Genomic DNA, 23510 nt, shown 5'->3' on the forward strand with positions numbered 1-23510 from the left:
GGCGCACTTCATAGCCGGGGAGGGAGGGGTCCTTTAGCTTTTGTCACTGTGGTGTCCCCAGACGTGCCTGACGGAAACGTGCGGGCGCCGAGCAGCAGCTCCCTGAGCCCCAGCCCTAAGCCCGACTCGCCGCGTCCGTCCGCAGACTGCGGGTGCTGGGGCCAGACTCGCCTCCCACCCCCCGCCGGGGTGGCCATACCACTGCCTGCCCTCGCCGTGCTCCGCCTATGGCCCCTGTCGCGAGGGCCCTGGCAGCACCAACCTCCCCCCCCTCATTCACCTGCACATCCACTAATGCTATATATGCCATCATGTGCCAGCAATGCCCCTCTGCCATGTACACTGGCCAAACCGGACAGTCCCTCCGCAAAAGAATAAATGGACACAAATCGGACATCAGGAATGGTAACATACATAAGCCAAGTATCAGGGGGTAGCTGTGTTAGTCTGTATCTACAAAAACAACAAGGAGTCTGGTGGCACCTTAAAGACTAACAGATATATTTGGGCATAAGCTTTCGTGAGTAAAAACCTCACTTCTTCGGAAGCCAGTAAGTGAACACTTCAATCTCCCTGGTCATTCTATTACAGATTTAAAAGTCATTGAACAAAAAAACTTCAGAAATAGACTTCAAAGAGAAACAGCAGAACTAAAATTCATTTGCAAATTTAACACCATTAATCTGGGCTTGAATAGGGACTGGGAGTGGCTGGCTCATTACAGAGGCAGCTTTTCCTCTTCTGGAATTGACACCTCCTCATCTCTTATTGGGAGGGGACTACATCCACCCTGATTGAATTGGCCCTGTCAACACTGGTTCTCCACTTGCGAAGTAACTCCCTGCTCTCCATGTGTCAGTATATAATGCCTGCATCTGTAACTTTCACTCTATGCATCTGAAGAAGTGAGGTTTTTACCTACGAAAGCTTATGCCCAAATAAATCTGTTAGTCTTTAAGGTGCCACCAGACTCCTTGTTGTTACTGTAATAGAAGTACAAGTAATAATCCAGAGCCAAGGCTTGGTACCCAGACCTGCTGGGCACTACTGCAGAACAGTAATTAGCATAAGGGGGAACAAAAGTGAAAGCAACTCTGCTGTGCAGTGCATGAAGGGACCATACATCCTTCAAAAGACAGCATGGACTTTGCTCTTCCAGTCCAATCTAGCTGTGCTATCCCACTTACCTCCATCCTTTTATAGCTAGCAATTCAGGACAGAATTGTGCTATATTCTGTCTGGAATGTGCAGTGGGCACTACCATAAACAGGATAATCTCCCCTCTACTAGCGACAGGCTAATTAAACCTGTTTGTGTCCGTTTCCCCAAATGTAAAATGGAGAGAATACAAACCTACGGTAACAGGTAACCCGTTCCATATAGTTTACAAAACAGCTTTTTTGGCCCTTGGCGTTGACATTGACATTTTGGTCACAGGCCCAAGTGACATTGAGAGAGTTTAAAAGCTTATTTAAAACCCGTTTCCTAATATGCTACTAGGCCTATATAGGCAGTGGGATAAACCTTTCAGACAATACTAAGGTGACAGAACCACTCTTACATGAGGAATGAGGCTGAAGGGTTTCTACCCCGTGTAGAAAAACAAGGTGACAGATAAGTTAAGCGGAATATTTAGTCTCCGCTAAATTGAGGGCTTGAGAGCAGCATTCATCACTTTAGACAGCTAACAAATTGCTACACCACGTGCCATCAAAGAATGGAGCAGGTGCAGCCCATCCGGAAAGACTGACAGTTCACACCTTTGGAAGGAAGAGGAAAGGGAGGGCATCTTTTAGAGAAAGTAATGGCAGCCTAGCCTGAGAATGCACTGGCAGCCAGAAGGATGTAGACTGTGGCCACAACTGTTACTAGGAGCCAGGGAATTCAGTCAGCATTAAACATTAGTAATCTTGTCCACACTTTGTGGGGACTCTCCTTGACAGCACACCTCCCTCCCAACCAGCCCTCAGAATTCATTCCTTACACCCAGGGGGAACTGCGGTTCTTTGCTTCCTTTCAAGGTGGCTGGTCTACTGCTCTCTCTGGCTGTTTCACCTGCCTCTTGCCCACTGAGGCAAGTGAATGCTCTTCCTACCTAGCAGTGAGATGAGGCTTGACTTCCTATTAAGGGCTTATTGCATGTGCTGCACGTGCAGCACAAGTAATTGTAAGTGCACGTTACAGGGGGTCACTTGTGTTTCCATACCAGGGGAAGCCAGGACTCTGCTCTGTATAGCTGATATGGCACTTACTCGCATATCATAAATAATTACGCCTTGCTTTCTCATTTCGGTCCCTATCATTGGCTGCAAAGCAGGTGCCCCATGGGGGTTAGTTACCAGCATTGATATATGGGGCATTTGTCCACTCTACAGGCCTTGAAGTCAGTTGCACGATCGGTTAAACAGGTGCAACCTCCCTAGAAGGTTCTGCTCAGACGTGATGAAGTTTAGGCTTCAGTCCAAGAAAGTGTCCACATTCTTGTCCTTGTAGAAGAGGGAGGAATGGCGCATGCACTTGCCAGCCAGCGTAGAGCTCAAACCTGCCACGCCATCATTTTTGGTTTTATTTCATGAGTGATGATTTACTGATCCCCTTTGTACCATGACACAGATTCCTCTCAGGCTGCTGGCACCAGGAAGAGACCGCAGACATGCCAGCCATTGACTGGTAATGATGTAAGATCCTGTCCAATTTTAGTTGCATCTTTGCAACCGTAGGTTGAGCCATGGGAATGCAGCTAGCAACGCTGTCATCTCTGCCCTCAGCCCAATGGTATTTTCACACTATTTAAGTGAGAACGCATAGCATTTGTAGAGCCCAGAGTGACACAGGGCTCTCAGTACAGCTGCTACCACCACCATAAACATTAGGTGCAATCACTTACTGTAAAATAAGGACATTCTTAGACAAACAAGGTCAGTTAGAAAGTTACCACCCGTTCAGAACCTTACCAATAACTGAAATCAAACCTCAGTCTGTGACATGTAAGCGTTTTCCAAGAGACAAACAAGACTCCTAAGCTTTTTCTGAAGACTATCAGCACAGCATCTAGATGCCAGGCATTACTCCTTAGCCCAGTAGCATCTCACTCCACGAGTTACTATCCCTGTCATCTAACTGCATTGTCACCTGACCTCCAGATTCCCAACCCCTACGGACACCTGATCGCATGGCTGCCTAACCCCATTATCATTTCATCCTGTCGTCTCCTAACTAGTACAATGGCATTTGTTAGCTTAATACAATATGAAGAGCCCTGACTAGCCCCCTCCATGCCCATGTTGCCTTCCCAAAATCAGGAAGAATTAAAATATATCTGTGCTCCAGAAAGACAGCACTTTCCGTAGTCTGGGTCTTCAGACAAATGCTAATGGTACCTTTCATATGAGAACTGATTGGCTGATGTCTAATTAATCTAATTGCCAAGCCTTATTAATGAGCTACTGCCTCACATTTAAGACTGAGCAGGCCCTAAGCACCGTCTCTCACTGAGTCAGTTGGGTAGTTAGGCGACTAACCATTTTCACACACACTATTTCCATTTCAAGGAAATACATTTTGCATTGATTCTCCATCACCTCTCACTCCTAGAGACCAGCTCCAGGCACTGGGCTCTGATCTTCAGCCTGGAAAATCACTGAAATATGCTTTGTGGCAGCTTGAGACTGACCTTTGTCTGTCAACACTCCACAAAGGAATGATTTCCTCATTGTATCTGACATCAAATGAAAATCTTTTGAATCCTCAAAGTTCGCTTACCTGTCTTTCTTCCCTGCAAGGGGTCACCTTCAGAAGCACCTGCGAACAATCCACAGCTATGGAAATGTGATCTAAGCTCAGCTGGGAAGAAAGAAGATACATGAAAGATTCCAACTAAAATCAGGACAAAAACAGATCCCAGGTAGCAGCTGTCTCCTCTGACTGACAGAAAGGGGAAGAGAAACGACTGCTTGAGCTGGGACCTCATTTTATTGTCAGTGGAATATAAAAGCCAGTTAGAAACATTCAAGGAACCAAAATATCCCCTGCATGGAGGGAGAGAAAGTCAGGCCATTACCTCACAATCTGAAGGCAGCTCACTGTCGCTTAGAGATGCTCTTATCTTCTCCATGGCACAGTCTTGAATGGTCCGGTGGGTTTCGTCAGTGCCACTAAAGCATCCCCTTTTCTTTGGAGAGGGAGAAACTGGCACTGGATTTCATGAGAGGTTTGGGTTCAAACAGGAGCTGGGAACTCCCGGGGGACCTGAAGGATATCCTTATTTTAATTGCCTGGGCAGCTCCTTAAGTGCCTCCTCCCTCAGGGCTGCTTGTAAACACCACAGAATGTGAAATGTAGCTAGATGTCTCAAGAGATCTCGTACCACAGGCAAAATCCTTTAGAAAGTCTAGCTCTGGGAACACGCAGAGATCCACAAACCAGACTGTTAGCCAAATAAGGGAGTCAAACGCCTGATTTATATAGCAAACCCATACGGCAGGGGAATGATGAGTTTAGATCGGGGATTCTCACAACAATTTTTTTGGTGACCTCAGAGTGCGGCCACCAAGTCTTGCTGGTGTCCGCTCTGACAATTTTTCCTAAAATACTTAATTTCAGAAAAAATAAATATGCACATATACATGTCCAAATCATTGTAATTTATTTAGGATTTTTTTTCCAGACTCAAAAATAATGTACAGTTGTCTCTATTCTTTACTGGGCCTAAACAATAGAAACAAACAAGGTGCTTTGTATGTTCTTGTCTTTTTTCTTATGTCTTTTGCTTTTTTTGGTTGCCCCCCCCCCCTTTTTTTTAAAGACATGCTAGTTACAAAGTCTGCTGTGAAAAGTGATATTAACAAACATACAAATATCACCTTTCATAGCAGACTTACTCAGCCCCGGCGAGCCTGGGGACAAATTAAGCACTGGATAGGGAGGCAGCAGGGGCCAGGGGCACTGGAGGGGGGAAGTGACCTTGTGGCCAGAGCTCACTACCGTACAGCTGGGGAACGGAGCCTGAAGCCCTATGGCTGGAGCCTGTCATCAGCCACCCAAGGGCTGAAGCCTGACCCCACCAGCCCTGGGAAGGTGGGGAACTTACTGGCTGCCTGCTCCTCCAGCTTGTGTGTCTCCAGAGGTGGGCAGGACCCAACCACTGCTGGTGGCCCTGCGGGAGGGGGCTGCTGCTTCCCTCCCTCCCCCCATTACCGCCCAGGAGGCTGTGGCCGCAAGAAAATTCTCTGGTGGCTGCATGCGACCTTGGTGACTGCATTTGAGAAACACTGGTCTAGATACATATCTATAATATGCCAGTCAATCCATCTCGGTGCCAGTAAACAGCTCATCTCATCTTTGTCCCCAGAGGCTGTGCCAGTCCATGCCAACACCAACACAGCTACTGCAAGGGCAACACAAGGCTAGACTGCCACACAATCCAGATTTTACTCTCAACCTCCACGGCTTTCAGTCTTGACCTGTGTCACCTGCTACCAGTCAAGGCCAAGGTCCCTGCCAGCTCTGCAATGCACTTCAAGCCTAACCTGCGACATCCCTGCTTCTCCAACCTGGGGCTTCTCTTCAACTGCCTCAAGCTAAGGTGGGCACTCTGCAAATAACGGGACAGGCAGGGCCTAATGACACCTCATCCTCACTTGACCCCAGATCTCTACAGGTGAAGTTGGTGCAATAAAGCTGTTCTAGCACCCAGTCTCCTCCCACCGACTGTGCCACTTGGCCCCCCAAACAGGCTGAATCCTCTCCCCACATTCTCTTCCCCAGTAAGTTTCACTAGGAACAACAGTAAGGGATGGGTGCCATTTTAGTCTTGCCTTGCCATGACAACACACAATTGGGGAAGAGTGAGGTAAGCTGCTGGGGGCACCTTTATATGAAGCTACTGAATATTCAGTTGGTAGCGAAATGCAAACTCTTGAGGCCACGCCGGACACACCTAGAATCCCCTGGGGCAGTGCAAAGGAGATAAGGAGCAATGGGAGTAGAGAGAGCCTGTCAGTGGATCCACTTTCCACCCCATGCCAATTTGCTCTAATTGCGGCTTCTAAAATCAGGCAGCTCCTTGGGAGGCACTTCCCTTTCCCCCAGCCTCCTGCAGCAGCCCCTCGGGTATACAGAGCTTCATATTCAGACAGCGGCCCACTGACCCACGCTCCCCTTCCCTGCTCTCCTGACACTCCGCTCAGTCACAACAGCAGGTGCAGCCTGGCCCCTCCTCCCCAGAGCCCCAATCAACATCCCACAGCCTTCTGGTGAGTGGGAGAAAAGGACGATAAGGGAGAGAAAACAAGACAACAAAAATGCTTGCAAAATAGAAAAGAGGAGAATGAAGAGGCCAGGGTGCCAACTGCGTTGGGGAAGGGAGACAGTATCCATGCATCTATTGCAGGTGCACTCTAGTTGGGAACCACCGCTGTTAGCCAACACGTCCCTCTTTGAGGGTGACCAACAGAGTGATTCCCTCAGCAATACCCACCTGCTATCCCAGCTACACTAAAAAGGCATGAGAGGCTCTATTTGCAAGCAACATCCCCTGCTCCAGCCCCCGTCAACAAACATCTGGCTCCTAAAGGCCGTTTCCATGATCCCTCATTCACTCATCTTCCACAGCCTGCAGAAGAAGGGCCAGGACACAGCACGACGTGCTGCAATCACAGGGACGATCAGCACGTGAGTTGGGCTGGTGCAGCCTTTTCAGCTGGAACGCCACCATTCCAAGTTGTACCGTTACTCGGCCTTGCAGCACTGAAGACATGAGACGAGGGGAATACACCCGATAACCCTTTCTTTGCCAGAAGACAGCAGTCCTTTTGAACTTTAAAGGACAGTTATATTTACAAAGCCACTTTCAGGCCAAAGGACCCCCAAGCACTATACAGGCAGCATTCACTTGACAGTACTCACTCAGCCTACTCATAGCTGAGTCTGCAGTTTTCCTAGAACACTAATTACTGTAGAAGTGTTTTAAGCTCTTGCCTGAGGGAAACTGGAGAGTTACTTCTTCACAGTGGACATTAATGGTCTGGGGAGTATTTGACAGACCAGTGCTCATATCACTCATGCCCACTGAGGTGCAATACAATATATGTATCTGGACATGCATGCAGGTGGCACCTGTTTGAGACCTTCAGAAATGACCCTGGCCTTAGAGATTCAATTTTTGCTCTTGCCTCCTCCCTTCTCTCTCCACCCCATATTCTGCCACTGCAGCATCATCATTTTCAGCACAACATCCAGCCACAGTTGTTTGCTTTTGGCAGTACAGATAGTGGGCAAGTAGTCCAAAGGACACAAAAGCCAAGAAGCAGCAGAGGGAGCAAAGACAGATGGCTCTGTAAATGCAGCACTAAAACTGTGTGTGTGTGTGGGGGGGGGGGGGGTTCCCCAACATCCACTCCAAGTTCTCGCTGGATAATCTGTTGGGGTGGGTCAATGTCTGAAGATTTCACCACATTCCAACATTAAACTCATTGCAGTTCAGACCCCCACAAACAACATTCTACTTTAGTTCTTTGGTTTATTCAGCATCCCTCTCTATGCCCGGGGGGGATCTCAGTGCCCTGATATTGCCAGGGGGCGTCAGCCCGCCAGAAAGGGGCGTCTCCATGTTCTTCAGCACGTCCATCGCTTCATTAGTGGTCAGACAAGAGTTGGTAACATCTAAATAAGCAGCTCATTTCTTCAGCTTCACACAGAGCTTCAAGCGGACGTCGCACAGGAATATGTTCATCAGGTCCTCACCGGCCTCCTGAGCAATCCTGCTGATCAGTTGGCCTCCCATACCAATCAGCATCTTCTGTACCACAAAACAGAGACAGAGGATTATCACATTCACCTCCCTTACGTCTGGCAGTGCCACCTAACTGCAGGGAGAGGCAGCCCTAGAGAGCAACGTGGTGACTGGGGAAGCAGATAAAGAGGATGTTTCATTTCAGTGTTTCTCAAGCTTTTTGATACCAGAGATCAGCTTGCTGCCTTCCTAAACTGTGTCAAGGAGATCTCAGGGACTGATGCTGGTCCACAGACCGGTCGTTGAGAAACACTGATTTGGAGCATCCCTGAACCCTGCCTGTAGGGTATCTGTCACCACAGAACAGTGCAGGCTCGTGCCCCATATGTAGAGAAACCAACTGCTTGGCACCAGGAGGCCTGTACCCTCTACCTGCGATACAGAGCATGATCTGTGCCAAAGGGGAGAGAGGCACCTTGAGTGACTGACTGGCCAACTCACAGATGAGGCTGGCCCATGCTGTGCCTTCATGCTCTAGTCAGAAGGTAAGGAAGGTACAGAGTAGACCCTGTCTAGTATATAATGGGAGGTTTGGCCTCCCTCTGTCTAGATGTACCACAGGGTTACAGATATTTAATGCACTTTACGCTCTGCCTCACCTGCAATTCACAGCCCAAGGGACTCAGTCTGTACAGCAAGCCTAGCGCAGGGCACATTTAGCCAGTTCTCTGCTATAGGCTAATGTGACTGAACTCCATGGATGCACAAAGGATCCTATTCCTGCACTGGGTCTGCAGACCCTCCTTTCTAATGCCCCATGGACTCCCCCAATCAGCAGCAAAAGAGCAGAGAGATTCTCCCACAATACTCACCACATGGGTCTCCTTTTGGACCAGCAGGTTCTGCAGGATGATGAGCTCCCCACTCGGCCCTTCCTCCCACATCTCCGTCTTCTGCAACATTAGAGCACAAACCCAACCACTCAGCAAACCCCTCAGAAGAGCAAACTCCCCTGCCTCCAGGCCCCAGAGACTCCTATTCCCAGCTGCCTGTCCTCCCGTGGCCAAGCACACATGCACAGCAGGCATCAAGAGGGCCCCCCTCCCCAGTGAAGGACTTGGGGATAATGCAGTGCCACATGCCCTCCAACGTTAAACCCAAAGCTTTAGAGGTTTCAGCAGAGTATTGTACCAGGAAGGGTCTCTCTCATCATATGGACACTTAGGAAAGGCTGCTCTCACTGAGCTACTTCCTACCTGAAGCACAGTGTAGGGCACTTCCTGTGGCAGATACTCCAGGAGCTTCCCCCTAATGACATTATCACAGATCTCCTGGGGCGACTGGCTTGTCAAAACCCTGCTGTGGTACTCCCATCGACCTGGCTTGGCTTGCATCAGGAGGTACTTCTGTCGACACAAAGAACAGGGGCAGTTAAAGGGGATCCAAAGTCACCAGTAAAAGTCCTAGGTGGAAATAAATCAAAGATTGTGCTCTTAAGTAGTCTGACATGATACAGTTCCCTTGGTCAGATGGCACCCCATCACCAACCTACCAGGGACTCCTCAGGGAGCTGCAGACCGCAGGCCAGGAGAAAGGGGACAGGTCAGACAAAGAAAGGCTATTTGGCTATTTCCTCACACGATATGAGGCTCAGTATAACTAAGCTATCTAGGGTGACCACAAGAATGAGAAGGTGCAAGTCACAAGGTATAATGCAATTATTTCAGGATAATTTACCTTCAGTGTCTCCACTGCCTCTCCATGAATAGCGGCTAGCATGAAGATCTCCTGGAAGTGCGGCCAGCCTTTCTTGTTCTTTAAGTCTCTAGATACCTGGTGGTTTGCAATTTGCGCTTTCTCTGTGCCCTCCAACATATGATCAGAGTTTGATGCCCTCATGTTACAACTTGTATCTGAGCCAGAGCCCCTCTGGACTTCACTGGCATCCTGGAGATAACCAGACTCTTTGGATGTATTCTCAGACAGACAAGTTTGGATGCTTTGAAGGGGACTGTTTCTGGTGGAGTCTGAATGCATCTTAGATGTAGATTTCACTTTCAGTTTCTTTCCATTTACCACTCCCTCTGTGAGCTCAGTGACCAGGTCCAGCAGAAGGGCCTTTCTCTTCAGCAGATCCACCTGAAATAGAGAGATTGATCAGGAATTTGTTCCAGCTGGAACTGGGACAAATGTAACTGTCTCAAGTAATAATCCAAGTCTTGAGGTGAAAGAGAGATGAATCACAGCTGTAAGGTTGGCACTATTTGCTGCAGGCCTAAGTCACCCCTTAGTAAGTTACAAAACACTGGAAACCTTCAGATAGATTGATCTCTTCTGTGGCATTTGCCAAGAAACCAACATTTAGTTTAACCTTCAATAGAGGTATCAAGGAAAGAGGCCCTGTACGTAATGCCCAAGCACTAACTCACTGTAGAAAACAGAAGACTCGGACTCCTCTCTCATTTACCTTGTTCATGACCAGGACGCTCGGAATCTGTGGGAACTGAGAAAGACACTGCAGCACCTGGGGACTCAGATGGTTCTGTGTCCAGCGTTCTGACACATCCACCAAAACCAGAACTGCCAAACAGAGAGAGACATTTGAAACCCCTCTTGGCAGACAACTGCCTTTAATTGCCCCTCAGCTTGTGGCCTCTTTCTTCAGATCACTGCCTTTCTTACTTCCACAGCAGCGTGTGTATGTCTGAGTGTGAGTGTAGATAAAGTGCGAGTGTGATAAAATAATGCACTTTTCCACATCTTCCCAGTGCCATACAAACTAATCCTCAACAACCCAGGCCAGCCCAATCATCCACACTGCCTCTTTAAGCGTTGTACAGGTGTACCATACTCTTCCCCAGTTACAGATGTGGAGAGTTCCTGTATGTACTTCCCCGCCACTCTATCCCCGCACACCCAGGAGCTGCCATTGCCCCTATACTGAGTGGAGCAGCATTCGGATACCAGGACAATGGCAGCCATATAAGTACCCACCATAGACACATCAGGATTTGACTTGATATAGTATGAGAATTGGGTTCCCACCTAAGTCTGCATGTTTCATGCTGTCCCATGGATCATGTATCAGGGATTTATCCAGATTATGCCTGAAAGACAAATATCAATTATGGAACTACACGTGCATCTGCTCATAAACTGCCTCCTTTTCCACACCATGGCACAGTGGAAGAATTTCACATTCTCTTTTCCATTTCACATTCCCTTTTAGTACCCAGCTAGTGTAGTGCCACCTTTTGACCTACATCATCTCTCTGAGAGTGCAGTGCCTAGCACAATGGATTCTCAACAGAGACTGTGGACTCTAGGTGCTACTGTAATGCTGGTAATTGTAAGGTAGTTCAGAGACAAGAACTGGGCTCAAAGACCTTCTCATTCTATGAACACCACACCTCTATCCCAAGTAAGTACCCATTACACCCCTTTCATTCTGCTCTACAAGCTCCTACAGTGGAACTCATGTTCCGGTCTCCTCAAACCTTGCCCACTTGGATTTTCCATCTACCCACATTAAGAGAGATACCTTTTGGCTTTCATGGGGCTGATGAGGCCAGGTGTGTCCAGGATGATCTAGAACGAGAAAGCCAAACCAATAAGGATCGCCTTGTAATTACTGACAGGAAGCTAAAACTCATGTTTGTGTAACTGAAGTAGACTGCAGGGGGTAAGCAAAATGCTATGGATCATCTGGGTAATAATGCCTATTGCTGATAGTTACCTTATCACATGTGGAATACCTACCAGCTGAGTGTCTTCTTCTGTGATGACCCCATGGGCTTTGCAGCGTGTGGTGTGCACCTTCTTAGATACTGGGAAAACCTGCAGGAAACAAGTAAGATGTGTACAACATCTAAGAAATGTCGACAAAAACGATCTGTAACCTGGTTCTCAGATGCTGCAGGGACTGAGGTATAACAGATTTACCTTTCTGCCCAAGAGTTTATTCGAGAGGGTAGATTTCCCAGCATTTGGTGCTCCAATGATGGCAACTCTCAGAACCTTGGGGTTCTCTGGCTCATCTGGTTGGTGCACCAACAAGTTATCTTGCTCAGCTGCAGAGAGAGAAAAAAGGTGTTCAAGTAATAACACTGCAGTCACACCAGACTGTACACATTTAATGGATTAGTCCACCAGAGACTAAAAAGATATCACTGCACAAAACACAATATTAAGTGGCTAAGAGATTAATCTTGAGAGACTACAAGAATGTACAGCCTTTAATCCCCACCTCATGGGGTATCCAGCTATTTACAACTGCCTGAACTTTCTTTTACAAGTCACTTCTTCCAAGGCTGTTTTCCAACTTTCCACTATGCCCTCTTTAGGGGTTGCCCCTAATGCTTATTGTTCAACACCTCTGAGAAAAATCACGCAGGCAGCTGTTTACCTTTGCAGTAAGACACTGGTGGTGGATGCTGCCCTAGTGCACATTCTGTCTTCTCTCTGGAAATGCCTAGGATGGTATCCAGGGCAGAACTGTTTCCATAAAAGCAAGCAGGAAAAATGTTGACCCTCTGGACTCTGTTCTCCAGGAAACAGGCACCACTGACTGAAAAACCAACACAGAAATACCAACTTAAACCTCCTGCACGCTGGACCAAAAATGTTACAAGAAATTCTAAGCAAGACGGCCTCAAAACACAGCCGAGAAATTGGATTTATTTTACCAATATGGGTTCCTCAATCCCACTAACAGATTACAGTTACAGTTGGGATGGTAATGACAAGGACACACACTACGTAGCCAGAGAATTCCATAATCAAGGCTCCTAAACCATTAGTATGAACTATGTACAAAGGACTAATCACTTCGGAAGAGATATTAGCAAACACTGTGGCTGAAGCCCCTGCCTGTAATTCTCCCCAACCTCCCTCCTTGCTGCCCATTACACTTAGAATGCCTTCTCATGTGCCAGTTCACACGGCTTCTTCCACAATGCTTTTCAAGTTCAACAATGACCTGAAGAGAGGTCAGCACCATTTCCCAGCATTCGTTTAGGGAATTGTGTCTGAATTGTACTGTCCAAATCTAGCAGCCTCTTTGGCAACCTGTGCAGAGAGAAGTTTTACCAGTTCTCCCACCTTTGGTCTAGCATTGGTGCTAACAATGGAACCACAAGTGCAGATTGGGCACAAGCATTTTTACCACCAAGTCACTAAGCTCAGCTATGAGTATATTAGATAACATGATGATAAAGGCATCTGAGCCCAGTCTACACTAGTACTTCTAGCATTGCTGCAATGCTGTCAGACTGCTAAGAATTCTCACTTTCTACAAGATGCTTCAGGGCTAGTAACTTGTCCTTTATGCCTGTACATTGAGATTTACTATTTGTAACATGCTAGCACCTAGGAACCTCAGTCCTGGACCAGGACCCCACTGTGCTAGCTGCGGTAAAAACACACAAGAAGATAGAACCGACCCAAAGAGCTTACAATCCAAGTAGAAGACAAAAGACGGACAAGTGCAAAGAAACAACGAGAGGATATTAGTCAGCAAGACACACTGGTTTCACACCAGTGGCCCGGCCACTATCAAGTTTTTGTAGACATCACACCAAAGGAAGAATTCAACAGAGGATAATGAGATGGCTTTGCAGATATGTATTGGGAGCTCCTGACAAGTGAGGGGCAGCAAGGGAGAAAGCACAAAGGGGCTTGTTTGGGAGATGGAGGCTGGCTTTATGGACTGATTTGAGGTGGGTCATACAAAGCTAAATAGCAACTGCACTCAATACCAACAGAAAAAAAAGTGCTGAACAATGACTCCTAAGGACTGAACTCTCACAGGGATAGCAGGAAGAAGAGCTGGTTGTGCTCCTTTTGCCAGGAAACTGAACATGGGTGCTGTTTGTATAACGGGTGTCAGGGTATGATGAGTAACCATAGGGGAGAGTTTCTCTACATGCGACCTAAGCATTAAAGGGCAAAAACTCTTATTTGAGTAACTGTATATGGAGGTTTCCTCTACACTTGTCAGTTATAGCATCCCCACCCCCAGACCCATCCCACTGGTCTGTGGCTCTGCAGGTCTGGGGAGAGCTCCCTGATCAGAAGACGGGGGCTGCGCACTGCAGGGAGTGGGGAGATTGGCTCCTGGCGGCTGAGGCTGACAGTCCGCGGTGTTTATCAGCGTCTGAGCAGCGGCAGCAGAGCATCTGGGACGGTTGTGCTGCCAGGGGACCAGAGTCCTATAATCACTCTACAGCAGCCCCATAGTCCGCCCTAAGTGCACCAGAACCAGCCCTCAGGGGCCTTCCAAAGCTTCACAGCCCCGCGGCTCCTCCTCCCCCACAGCCCCACACCCCGGCCCCGGCCCCCCTCCCCAGCTTCCCCCAGCCCCAGGCCCCACAGCCCGCCCCAGCTTTCCCCCTCCCCCCCAAACCCGGCCCAGTTTCCCCCCCGGCCCAGGCCCCCCAGCTTTCCCCCTCCCCCCCAAACCCGGCCCAGCTTCCCCCCCGGCCCAGGCCCCCCAGCTTTCCCCCTCCCCCCCAAACCCGGCCCAGCTTCCCCCCCGGCCCAGGCCCCCCAGCTTTCCCCCTCCCCCCCAAACCCGGCCCAGCTTCCCCCCCGGCCCAAGCCCCCCAGCTTTCCCCCTCCCCCCCAAACCCGGCCCAGCTTCCCCCCCGGCCCAGGCCCCCCAGCTTTCCCCCTCCCCCCCAAACCCGGCCCAGCTTCCCCCCCGGCCCAGGCCCCCCAGCTTTCCCCCTCCCCCCCAAACCCGGCCCAGTTTCCCCCTCCCCAGCTTCCCCCCGGCCCGCCCCAGCTTTCCCCCTCCCTCTCCCAACAGGCCCCACAGCCCGGCCCCACCCCCAGGCTCTCCCACCTGTGCGGGCCCAGCCCGATCTCCCCGCCTGCAGCGCCGAGCTCAGAGCCCGGACCACGGCGGCCATGACACCCCCGGGCCTCAGCAGCTGCAGCCCCCGCCGCCTCGCTCTCCGGGCGCCGCCATCTTCACCCGCCGCGGGGCATTGTGGGAGCGGAGTGCGACGGGCCCGCCCCATTGGCTGGGGGAACATCGAGGGGCGGGGCCCGGCCCTAGTGTGGGCGCGGGGCGGCCGTCGGGGGCGCCACAGACACAGTCTGCGCCGGGCGGGGCGCCCCCTGCTGGGGGGGAGGGGTCTGAGCACCTCGCCCAGCAGAGCCGCCCCCGGGTCCCTGCCCTCAGGGCCCCTACAGCCCCCCCCGACTCCCCGCAATCCCCTCAACCCCCCAGGGCCCCTACAGCCCCCCCAGGCCCCTCGCAATCCCCTCAACCCCCCAGGACCCCTACAGCCCCCCCAGACTCCCCGCAATCCCCTCAACCCCCCAGGGCCCCTACAGCCCCCCCAGGCCCCTCGCAATCCCCTCAGCTCCCCCAGGGCCCCTACAGCCCCCCCAGACCCCTCAGCTCCCCCAGGGCCCCTACAATCCCCTCAGCTCCCTACAGCCCCCCCCCCATCCAGTGCAATCCTCTCGGCTCCCCCAGGGCCCCCTACAGCCCCCCCAGGCCCCTCGCAATCCCCTCAACCCCCCAGGGCCCCTACAGCCCCCCCAGGCCCCTCGCAATCCCCTCAGCTCCCGCAGGGCCCCTACAGCCCCCCCAGGCCCCTCGCAATCCCCTCAGCTCCCCCAGGGCCCCTACAGCCCCCCCCAGGCCCCTCGCAATCCCCTCAGCTCCCCCAGGGCCCCTACAGCCCCCCCGGGCCCCTACAATCCCCTCAGCCCCCCCAGGGCCCTACAGCCCCCCCCCAGGCCCCTCGCAATCCCCTCAGCTCCCCCAGGGCCCCTACACCCCCCCAGGCCCTCTGCAATCCCCTCAGCTCCCCCAGGGCCCCTACAGCCCCCCCCCAGACTTCCCGCAATCCCCTCAGCCCCCCTACAGCCCCCCAGGTCCTCTGCAATCCCCTCAGCTCCCCCAGGGCCCCTACAGCCCCCCCAGGGCCCCTACAATCCCCTCAGGACCCCTACAGCCCCCCAGGCCCTCTGCAATTCCCTCAGCTCCCCCAGGGCCCCTACAATCCCCTCAGCTCCCTACAGCCCCCCCCCCTCGATCCAGTGCAATCCTCTCGACTCCCCCAGGGCCCCCTACAGCCCCCATGGTCCCTACCCCCGCCCAGTTCCCCTCCAGTGCCCCCTGACCTCCCCCAAACCCCCACCTCATAGGCTGACCAGATGTCCTGATTTTATAGGGACAGTCCCAATATTTGGGGCTTTTTCTTATATAGGCTTCTTCTATTACCTTCCACACCCTGTCCCCATTTTTCACACTTGCTGTCTGGTCACCCTACCCCTCTGCTCCTGCAGCCCCCAGCAATTCGTGGACCTACAGATGCTCCCCCAGCTAACGCACCCCACGGCTGTGTTGCTGTTTGCATTGCAGAACCCCCCAGCTCTGGACCCTGTGATGCTCACCTTCAGCCAGCGCCCTGCTGCTGCCCAGCCCACCCCACCCCAGCATCCCCACCTCTGCCCTGCAGGGCCGTAAACTCTCAATGCCCCCAGCAAGATCAGCGTTGATACACGCCCAGCCTAGATCTGCCCAGCCCGTGCTTGGCAGGCACAGCGGGCTGCTGACCCACCTGCCCCCCTGGTAGCATTGTTGTGTCTGGACAAGGACTAGTTGCCATGTGCTGGCCTGATCCTGCCCCACTGCCTTTATTTACTGCACCACCTGGAAGAATAGGGGGACAGGGCCCCCGGCGTGCAGGTGATCCATGCAGCCAGCATGCGGTGAGCAGCAGGTGGCAGTGTCCCATATGATCCAATCACCTTTCCTTAGTGAGAGAATGGCCTCTCTCTGAAGGAGGAACCCGGCAGAGGGGTTTGGCCATCTCTCACCCCTGAAATCCTGCTTAGCCTCACAACCCCCCTGCGGGGAGCGGGGAAAATCGTCTTTCCAGCTGGATAGAGACCAAGGCACAGAGAGGTGAGTGAGGTGCCCAAACCCCCAGAGGGAGGGGGTACTGAGCTGGGGGAGAGCACAAGAGCTCCTACCTGTCCGGCGTCGAGCTGAGGATACGCAGTGGGGCAGTGGAGTAAGGAAGGAGAAGGCCAGGAACAGAAGAGCAGGGGGGCTGCATGGCAGGAGCAGGGTGCCTCACTAGAGGGGAGCAGACTGCTGAGTACTTTTTATACCACCCTTTCCTTCCCCCCTTGAGCAGCTAAATGAATTGCCTGAATTGCTGGTTCTCGCTGCAGGCTTGTAGCCAGCACCATGGCAGACGGAGACACCGGGTGCAGGTTCTAGGAGAGAAGAACAGAGCTCCCAGGGCAGGTTTCTCCTCGTGTGCTCGGTCTCACTCCAGGAGGGGAAACTCGCTGCCCCCCACCCTGCAGGGGGCAGAGGCAGCACCAGTGCTGGGCTCTACCTTTGGAGGGCTGTTTTCTGGGATTATACAAATAGGGAAAAGAAATCCAGACATCAAAGAAAACACCTTTATTTCTCATTGATTGGCAGAGGGACTAGGGAGAGGGGGTCTGGCCCAAGGGAATGTGACCCCCAGGCAGGGCACCCCAAGCTCTCCCCCCTACAGCTTGGAGAGGACGTGGGGGGAGGGTCTCATTGCTGGCCTCCCATAGAGGCTGGCACCCTGGAGGGGTGCTGCTCCCCCCGGCAATGGGGTGCTGCTCCTCTTGCTCTCGCTGGCCGGATGCTGGGGCGGCAGTAGAACCGTTACCATTACTAAAGTCAGTAATGGTAACGGTTTCATTGACGCCCCATGGGCTCAGCTTCTTGGCAGGTGCCTTCGCCAACTCTGAAAGCGGCTTCTTGCCCATGCAGCAGTGGACTCTTCCCTCTCCCACCCCCCATGGCTTAGCAGGGTAGTGCCTCCCAGCCTGGCGGGAGGAATGGTTGTTAACCCTTTCTTTCCCATTGGCTGCCTCCCCACTTGCAGCCTGTTCATGCAGGTGTTCCAGAGCAGCAGCGAAGGTAGCGCTTGTTTCCGTCCCACACTGGAAACCCAGGGAAAAGGAGTTCCCTGAATGCAGGAAGAGGCTGAAGGGGTGAGGCTGCCACAGGCAGGGCCAGGCCTTCATGGGAGGCTTTTGCCCCCCCACAGTGCTTAGCCCTCCACCCCTCTGTGGGAGGGGGAGGAACTTGTGCTGTGCTAGAAGCGCTTTGGGCCACTGCTCCCAGCTGGCCAGGCGTTCTCCCGTACGCTGGACCTGCAGTAGAGCTCCTGGCTGAGGGGTGAAGCTCAGGATAGTACATCATCTATACTGTAGTGTCTCATAGCAAACTTACAGTATACGATGATATCCTGCCCAGAGCCCCCATGGCGGGTGGACACTCTTGCTGCCTGCGCTGGAAAAGGGAACCTAGAAAAACACCAGGAGATTAGCGTTATGAGCGAGACCAGATAGCTGCTGAGACAGGACAGCACGAAGCCAGGCCGGCCGGCCTGCCTGAGAGCAGCCACTACTCCCTCCTCTCACCAGCTTCTCGGCTGCCCTAGGACTTCCTAAAGCCACGGAGTACACTATAAAGCCAGGGTAGGCCTGGACTCTGGGCCTCCCAGCTCCTGGGCAGGCAGTTTGGTGCCAGAGCCCCGCATGATGTCTTATGGGGGTGCGGAATAGTCTCCAGAGAAGAAATGCCTGGATCTTGGCCTTGCTTGTCCTGCCCTCCTGGCATCCAAGGGAGGCATGTGGGGCATTACCCTCCAGTTACCATCCCCAGCCAGCACCAGCCTCCTGCCAAAGGGCTTCCCAGAGCAGCATGAGCACTGGACGTGGCAGTGCCCCTCAGACACACAGAGCAGGGAGTGCTCCTGGAGAAGGGAGCCCCATAACACAGGCCTTTCCGCACGCAATGCCCCAGCCTCCAAACAGAGCTTCCACACCCACAGTGCAGAGATGGGCACAGAGCCAGCTTCCTGGCCCCCCACAAGTCAGGGGTACACAGAGCTGGGCTTTGGTCTTTTGCATCCCTGGGGACATTCCCCCCTCTCATGTCGAGAGGCCCCTCTCTGTTCCCTAGTGCAGAGATTGTCAGATGCCTGCTGGCTGCTGAGAGGGAGCTGGGACTTAAGGGAGCAAACCACGAAAGTCCAGCCTGTGATAAAGCAGCACCAGGGGCCCCAGGCCTCTCTGCTGCGGCTGCCCCACTGATGCAGCTCTGGGGAAGTCTAAGGGGGCACTGCCAGAGCCCCTTTCCCTTAGCCTGGCTGCCATCACCAGGAGAACCAGCTTCCCTCTGGAATCTCCAGGGACCAGCCCTGGCAGAACCTGCCCCAGGAAGACTGAACAAGCACATGGCAGTTACCACCCAGGCCAGGGGATAGTAGCATGTAGCAGAGTCCAAGCTCTCTTCAAATGTGACCCACCCGCCCACGGGAGTCTCCAGTGGGGTGGGACGGGATGCAGCCAACTCACCCTGATGGGCCAGAGCAGAGCAGGTTCACCCCTGGGGACTACGGACATGTCATTAAAGGGAAGAATCAAAAGAATCAAAGAGAGCAAGGCCCCTGCTGGTGAGCCTCAGGAAGGCAGAGCAGGCTCGGGGCACTTACCTGGCTCGGGCTGGGGGAGTGGGCTCCTTCTTTCCACTCCAGAGCCAGGGCCTCCCGCTGAGTCACTTATAATACCTACTCTGGCCTCATTTGCATATCAAGTATCTGCTCATATTGGGCCCCTCCCCCTTTTAACCCTTTCCTTCGGGGCTTTGGTGCAGCTGCAACCAAGAGTCTGCCCAGGAAACGACAGAGCTGTGGGGACAGCGACTGAGGCTGCTTCCTGGGCTCCTGTCTGCTTGGTGTGGAGCTAGCCCCCTGCACATGGGCACAACCCCCACACCAACCACCTGGCCCAGCAGCACTGCCCCCCGCCTTGCTCCCCTGGGTCAGAGAAGCACTGGCAAGGCCTGGATGCAGGGGCAAGTTCTTCCCATTGGTAAATGGCCTGTGATAGCTGCACCAGAACTTGGGGTGTCATTACACACATTCCCCTGGGACTGATGTCAAAAGGAGCCCAGCCCAAGTGCCCTGGCCCACGGCCAGCAGCGCCCAGGGGCCTGGCCCCTGCTCCAGGGCTAGCACACGCATTCGCACACTGCGAGAGTGGGGGGACTTGGGCACCAGCGGGAGGGGCCCTGGAAACCGAGCAGCCGGAGCAGTTCTTCCCCCCACCCCACTAACGTATCCTGGAGAGAGGAGCGCTAGGGCCAGGGGTGCTCATGCCCCAGGGGCCACTCTCTGCCCAGCCTGCCAAGAACAGGCCCCAGTTCCAATTTGGGCTGGTTATAGCCATGGTGTTTGGGCCAGGGCACCCGTCTGCTAGGAGCTGGGCTAAGACCCACTAAACTCATTCCATGTGTGGGCCACCAAACAACCAGCCCAGGGCTACAAAGCTGGGCCCTGACCACGGCTCTGACCAGGAACCAGAGACCCCTGCTGGCCCAGAGCTTGGCGGTTGTCAACTTCCAAATGGTCTTGCTTTTTTCCAAAAGGAAACCCCATTAGCTAGCAGGATACGTGCAGCACAAACCAAAGCACCCCCCTCTTCCCCCCCAGCCTGACACAATCCCTGCCCCCGACCGTAGGCATCCCAGACCCATCCAGGGACAACCCTGACATGGGTGGCTCCCGTCCCCGCAGGTCTAGGCACTGGCACCTGTGACAGCACTACACACGCAGTGCCTCCCTGGGAGCCCTGCCCCTGCCCCCAGCCAGGCATGGCTCATTTCCCTGCTGTGCCCTGAAATTGCCTGTGGAAGCTGCAGGCTCAGTAGCCCTGAGAACCAAGCTTGGGCGATTCGACCGGAGCCCCTGGGGTTGCTCTGGTCCCCCCTGCCATTGGGCCATTGCAAATGCCTCTTAGGAGAGCCACTGAGGCAGGGGGCCAAGCTAGGCACAGCCAACGGGGGGTATAGAGGCTGTTCTTGGTGCCAAGCAACACACGGCTATTTCAGAGGGACTCAGCACCGGTATAGCTGGTGGCATCTAGGTTGGGGAGGGACAGACGTGGGTGTCCATGTGTCCACATGCCCAGCCACAGAGCAGGGCTCAGCCTTGGGGGTGGGAGGGTGGCTGGCGGGATGCCTGGTCACCTCAACCCAGCTGAGTGCAGGCTCCTCCACTGGAACCCTGGGGTAGAACATCTGGGGGGCACACATCTGGGGGTCACTGTGTGCGTGGCCTGCATGCCTGTTTGCTGGCTGGTTCTTTGGCCTGGCAGAGGGGTGGGGCTCAGGGTTCCTGGAAGCCGCTCGCCTGCGGGGCCTGTGATAAGGGGCTGGATGGGGCGCTCTGCGGAGGAGTTGCTGATAGGCAAGAGCCAGCTGCTTATCAGGGGCCCTGCCCTGGCACCTGGGTGGGAGCCTGTGCTCTCCCAGCAGCCCTGCCAGCACCTCGGCACTGCCCAGGTTGCAGTAGGACCCCAGGCTGGAGCTGCTCTGATCCTGGCAGGGAACAGGGGTGGGGCTCCTGTTCTCCCAGGAGCAGGGATAGGCAGGAGGTGTCCCACAGCACCGGCCTGGGGGACCAGCTGGTAGCACCCAGGAGACTTTCAACTTGTGCTGGCTTACGGGACAGGAGCCCCCTGGCAGGTCCGGCCACACTGGGTCAGCCCAATAGCCCAGCGATCTGTCTTCTAACAGTGACCGGTGCCAGACGTATCAGAGGGAATGAACAGAACAGGGCAATTCATCGAGTGCTCCATCCCGTCTCCAGTCCCAGCTTCTGGTCGTCAGATTTAGGGACAGCCAGCGCATGAGTTGTGTCCCTGCCCAGCCTGGCTAATAGCCACTGATGGACCATCCTCCATGAATGTAGGGAATTCTTTGTGTAATCCAATTTTACTTGTGGCCTTCACAACATCCCCTGGCACTGAGTTCCACAGACTGACTGTGCATTGTGTGAAGAAATACTTCCTTGTGTTTGTTTTAAACCTGCTGCCTATTCATTTCATTGCATGACCCCTGGTTTGTGTGTTAGGGGAGGAGTAAATAACACTTCCCGATTCACTTTCTGCACCAGTCATGATTTTATAGACCTCTGTCGTATCCCCCCCCAGTCATCTCTTTTCCAAGCTGAACAGTCCGTCTTTTTAATCTCTCCTCAGATAGAAGCTGTTCCATACCCCCAATATTATTTGTTGCCCTTCTTTGTACTTTTTCCAATTCCAATACATCTTTTTTGAAAGGGGGTGACCAGACCTGCCCCCAGTATTCAGGAGGTGGGCGTACTATGGATTTATATAGCAGCATTATGATATTGTCTTATTATGTATTCCTTTCCTAATGATTCCCAACACGCTGTTCGCTTTTTTGACTGCCGCTGCACATTGAGTGGATGTTTTCAGAGAACTATCCACAATGACTCTGAGATCTCTTTCTTGAGTGGTAACAGCTAATGTGGACCCCATTAGTTGGTATGTATAGTTAGGATGATGGTTTCCAACATGCATCACTTTGCATTTATCAACATTGAATTTCATCAGCTGCTTTTTTGCCCAGTCACCCTTTTGAGAGATCCATTTGTAGCTCTTTGCAGGCTGCTTTGGAACTATCTTGAGTAGTTTTGTACCATCTGCAACTTTTGCTCTCTCACTGTTTACCCCTTTTTCCAGATCATTTATAACTATATTGAACAGCATTGGTCCCAGTACAGACCCTGTTATTTACCTCTCGCCACTGTGAAAACTGACCATTTATTCCTACCCCTTTGTTTCCTATCTTTTAACCAGTTACTGATCCACAAGAGGACATTCCCTCTCAGCCCATGACTGCTCACTTTGTTTAAGAGATGTTAGAGTAGGACCTTGTCAAAGGCTTTCTGAAAGTCCAAGTACATTGTGTCCACTGGATCCCCCTTGGCCACAGGGCTGTTGCCCCCCATCAAAGAATTCTAATAGATTGGTGAGGCGTGATTTCGCTTTACAAAAGGTGTGTTGACTCTTCTGCAACAAATCATGTTCAGCTCAGGCGCTGGTAATTTTGTTCTTTACTCTAGTTTCAACCAACCAATTTGCCTGGTACTGAAGTTAGGCTTACCTGCCTGTAATTGCCAGGATTGCCTCTGGAGACTTGTTTTAAACTTCAGCATCATGTTTGCTTTCACCAGTCATCTGGTGCAGAGGCGGATTTAAACTATATATTACATACCAGAGTTAGTAGTTCTGCAATTTCATATCTGAGTTCCTCCAGAATTTTTGGGTGATGCCATCGGGTCTTGGTGACATCTTACTGTTTAATTGATCAATTTGTTCCAAACCCTCCTCTACTGACACCTCAATCTGGGACAGCTCCTCCGATCTGTCACCTAAAAAGGAATCGCGTGGGAAATTGCCCTCACATTCGCTGTGGTGAAGATGGACACAAAGAATTCATTTTGCTTCTCTGCAACGGCCTTGTCTTCCTTTAGCACCTCAATCATCCAGTAGCCCCACTGATTGTTTGGCAGGCTTCTTGCTTCTGACATACTTTATTTGGCATTCAGCAGTTCTATGCTGAGTTGATTAGACAAACATGGGAGGGTTGGGATGCAGGGTTCATTACAGCTTCAAAGTTACACAGAAACCATTTTTAAAAATATACAATGACATTTTATTGCATTATACAGTTTTGGATTGGCTTAAACCACTTCCTGTGCTGCATGCGCGGTTTATGATTCGATTTCCTCTTTTCCTCATCATTACATTTGTAAAACTTGAATATAAACTAAAGAACAAAAAAACGAAAGTTTCCTGGGTATTCTCCCCCATGGGAGATGGCTGAGACAGTTTGGTTTTTTAGCCTAAATATTTACTTATTTAGCACAAACATTTTGTTTTAATCTGA

At 52.3% G+C, this 23510-nt stretch overlaps 1 protein-coding gene across 2 annotated transcripts; it reads right to left on the reverse strand.

Annotated features, from left to right (window-relative positions):
* Positions 1-4622: 4622 nt before the first annotated feature.
* ERAL1 (Era like 12S mitochondrial rRNA chaperone 1) lies at positions 4623-14743 on the reverse strand. Of its 2 annotated transcripts, XM_005298249.5 has the most exons (11): positions 14577-14742; positions 12138-12299; positions 11675-11802; positions 11492-11569; positions 11274-11320; positions 10778-10839; positions 10200-10312; positions 9470-9871; positions 8989-9138; positions 8605-8685; positions 4623-7798 (listed from the first exon to the last, which is right to left on the reverse strand). In XM_005298249.5, the coding sequence occupies exons 1-11, from the start codon at positions 14641-14643 to the stop codon at positions 7676-7678; spliced, it is 1413 nt and encodes a 470-aa protein (XP_005298306.2). In that variant the 5' UTR covers positions 14644-14742; the 3' UTR covers positions 4623-7675. The 2 variants fall into 2 exon arrangements, with proteins under 2 accessions (XP_005298306.2, XP_042713961.2); XM_042858027.2 differs by lacking the exon at positions 12138-12299 and having other exon boundaries at positions 14577-14743.
* Positions 14744-23510: the final 8767 nt, after the last annotated feature.

The sequence above is a fragment of the Chrysemys picta genome, chromosome 19 (assembly GCF_011386835.1).
Source record: "Chrysemys picta bellii isolate R12L10 chromosome 19, ASM1138683v2, whole genome shotgun sequence".
Lineage (NCBI taxonomy): Eukaryota > Metazoa > Chordata > Testudines > Emydidae > Chrysemys > Chrysemys picta.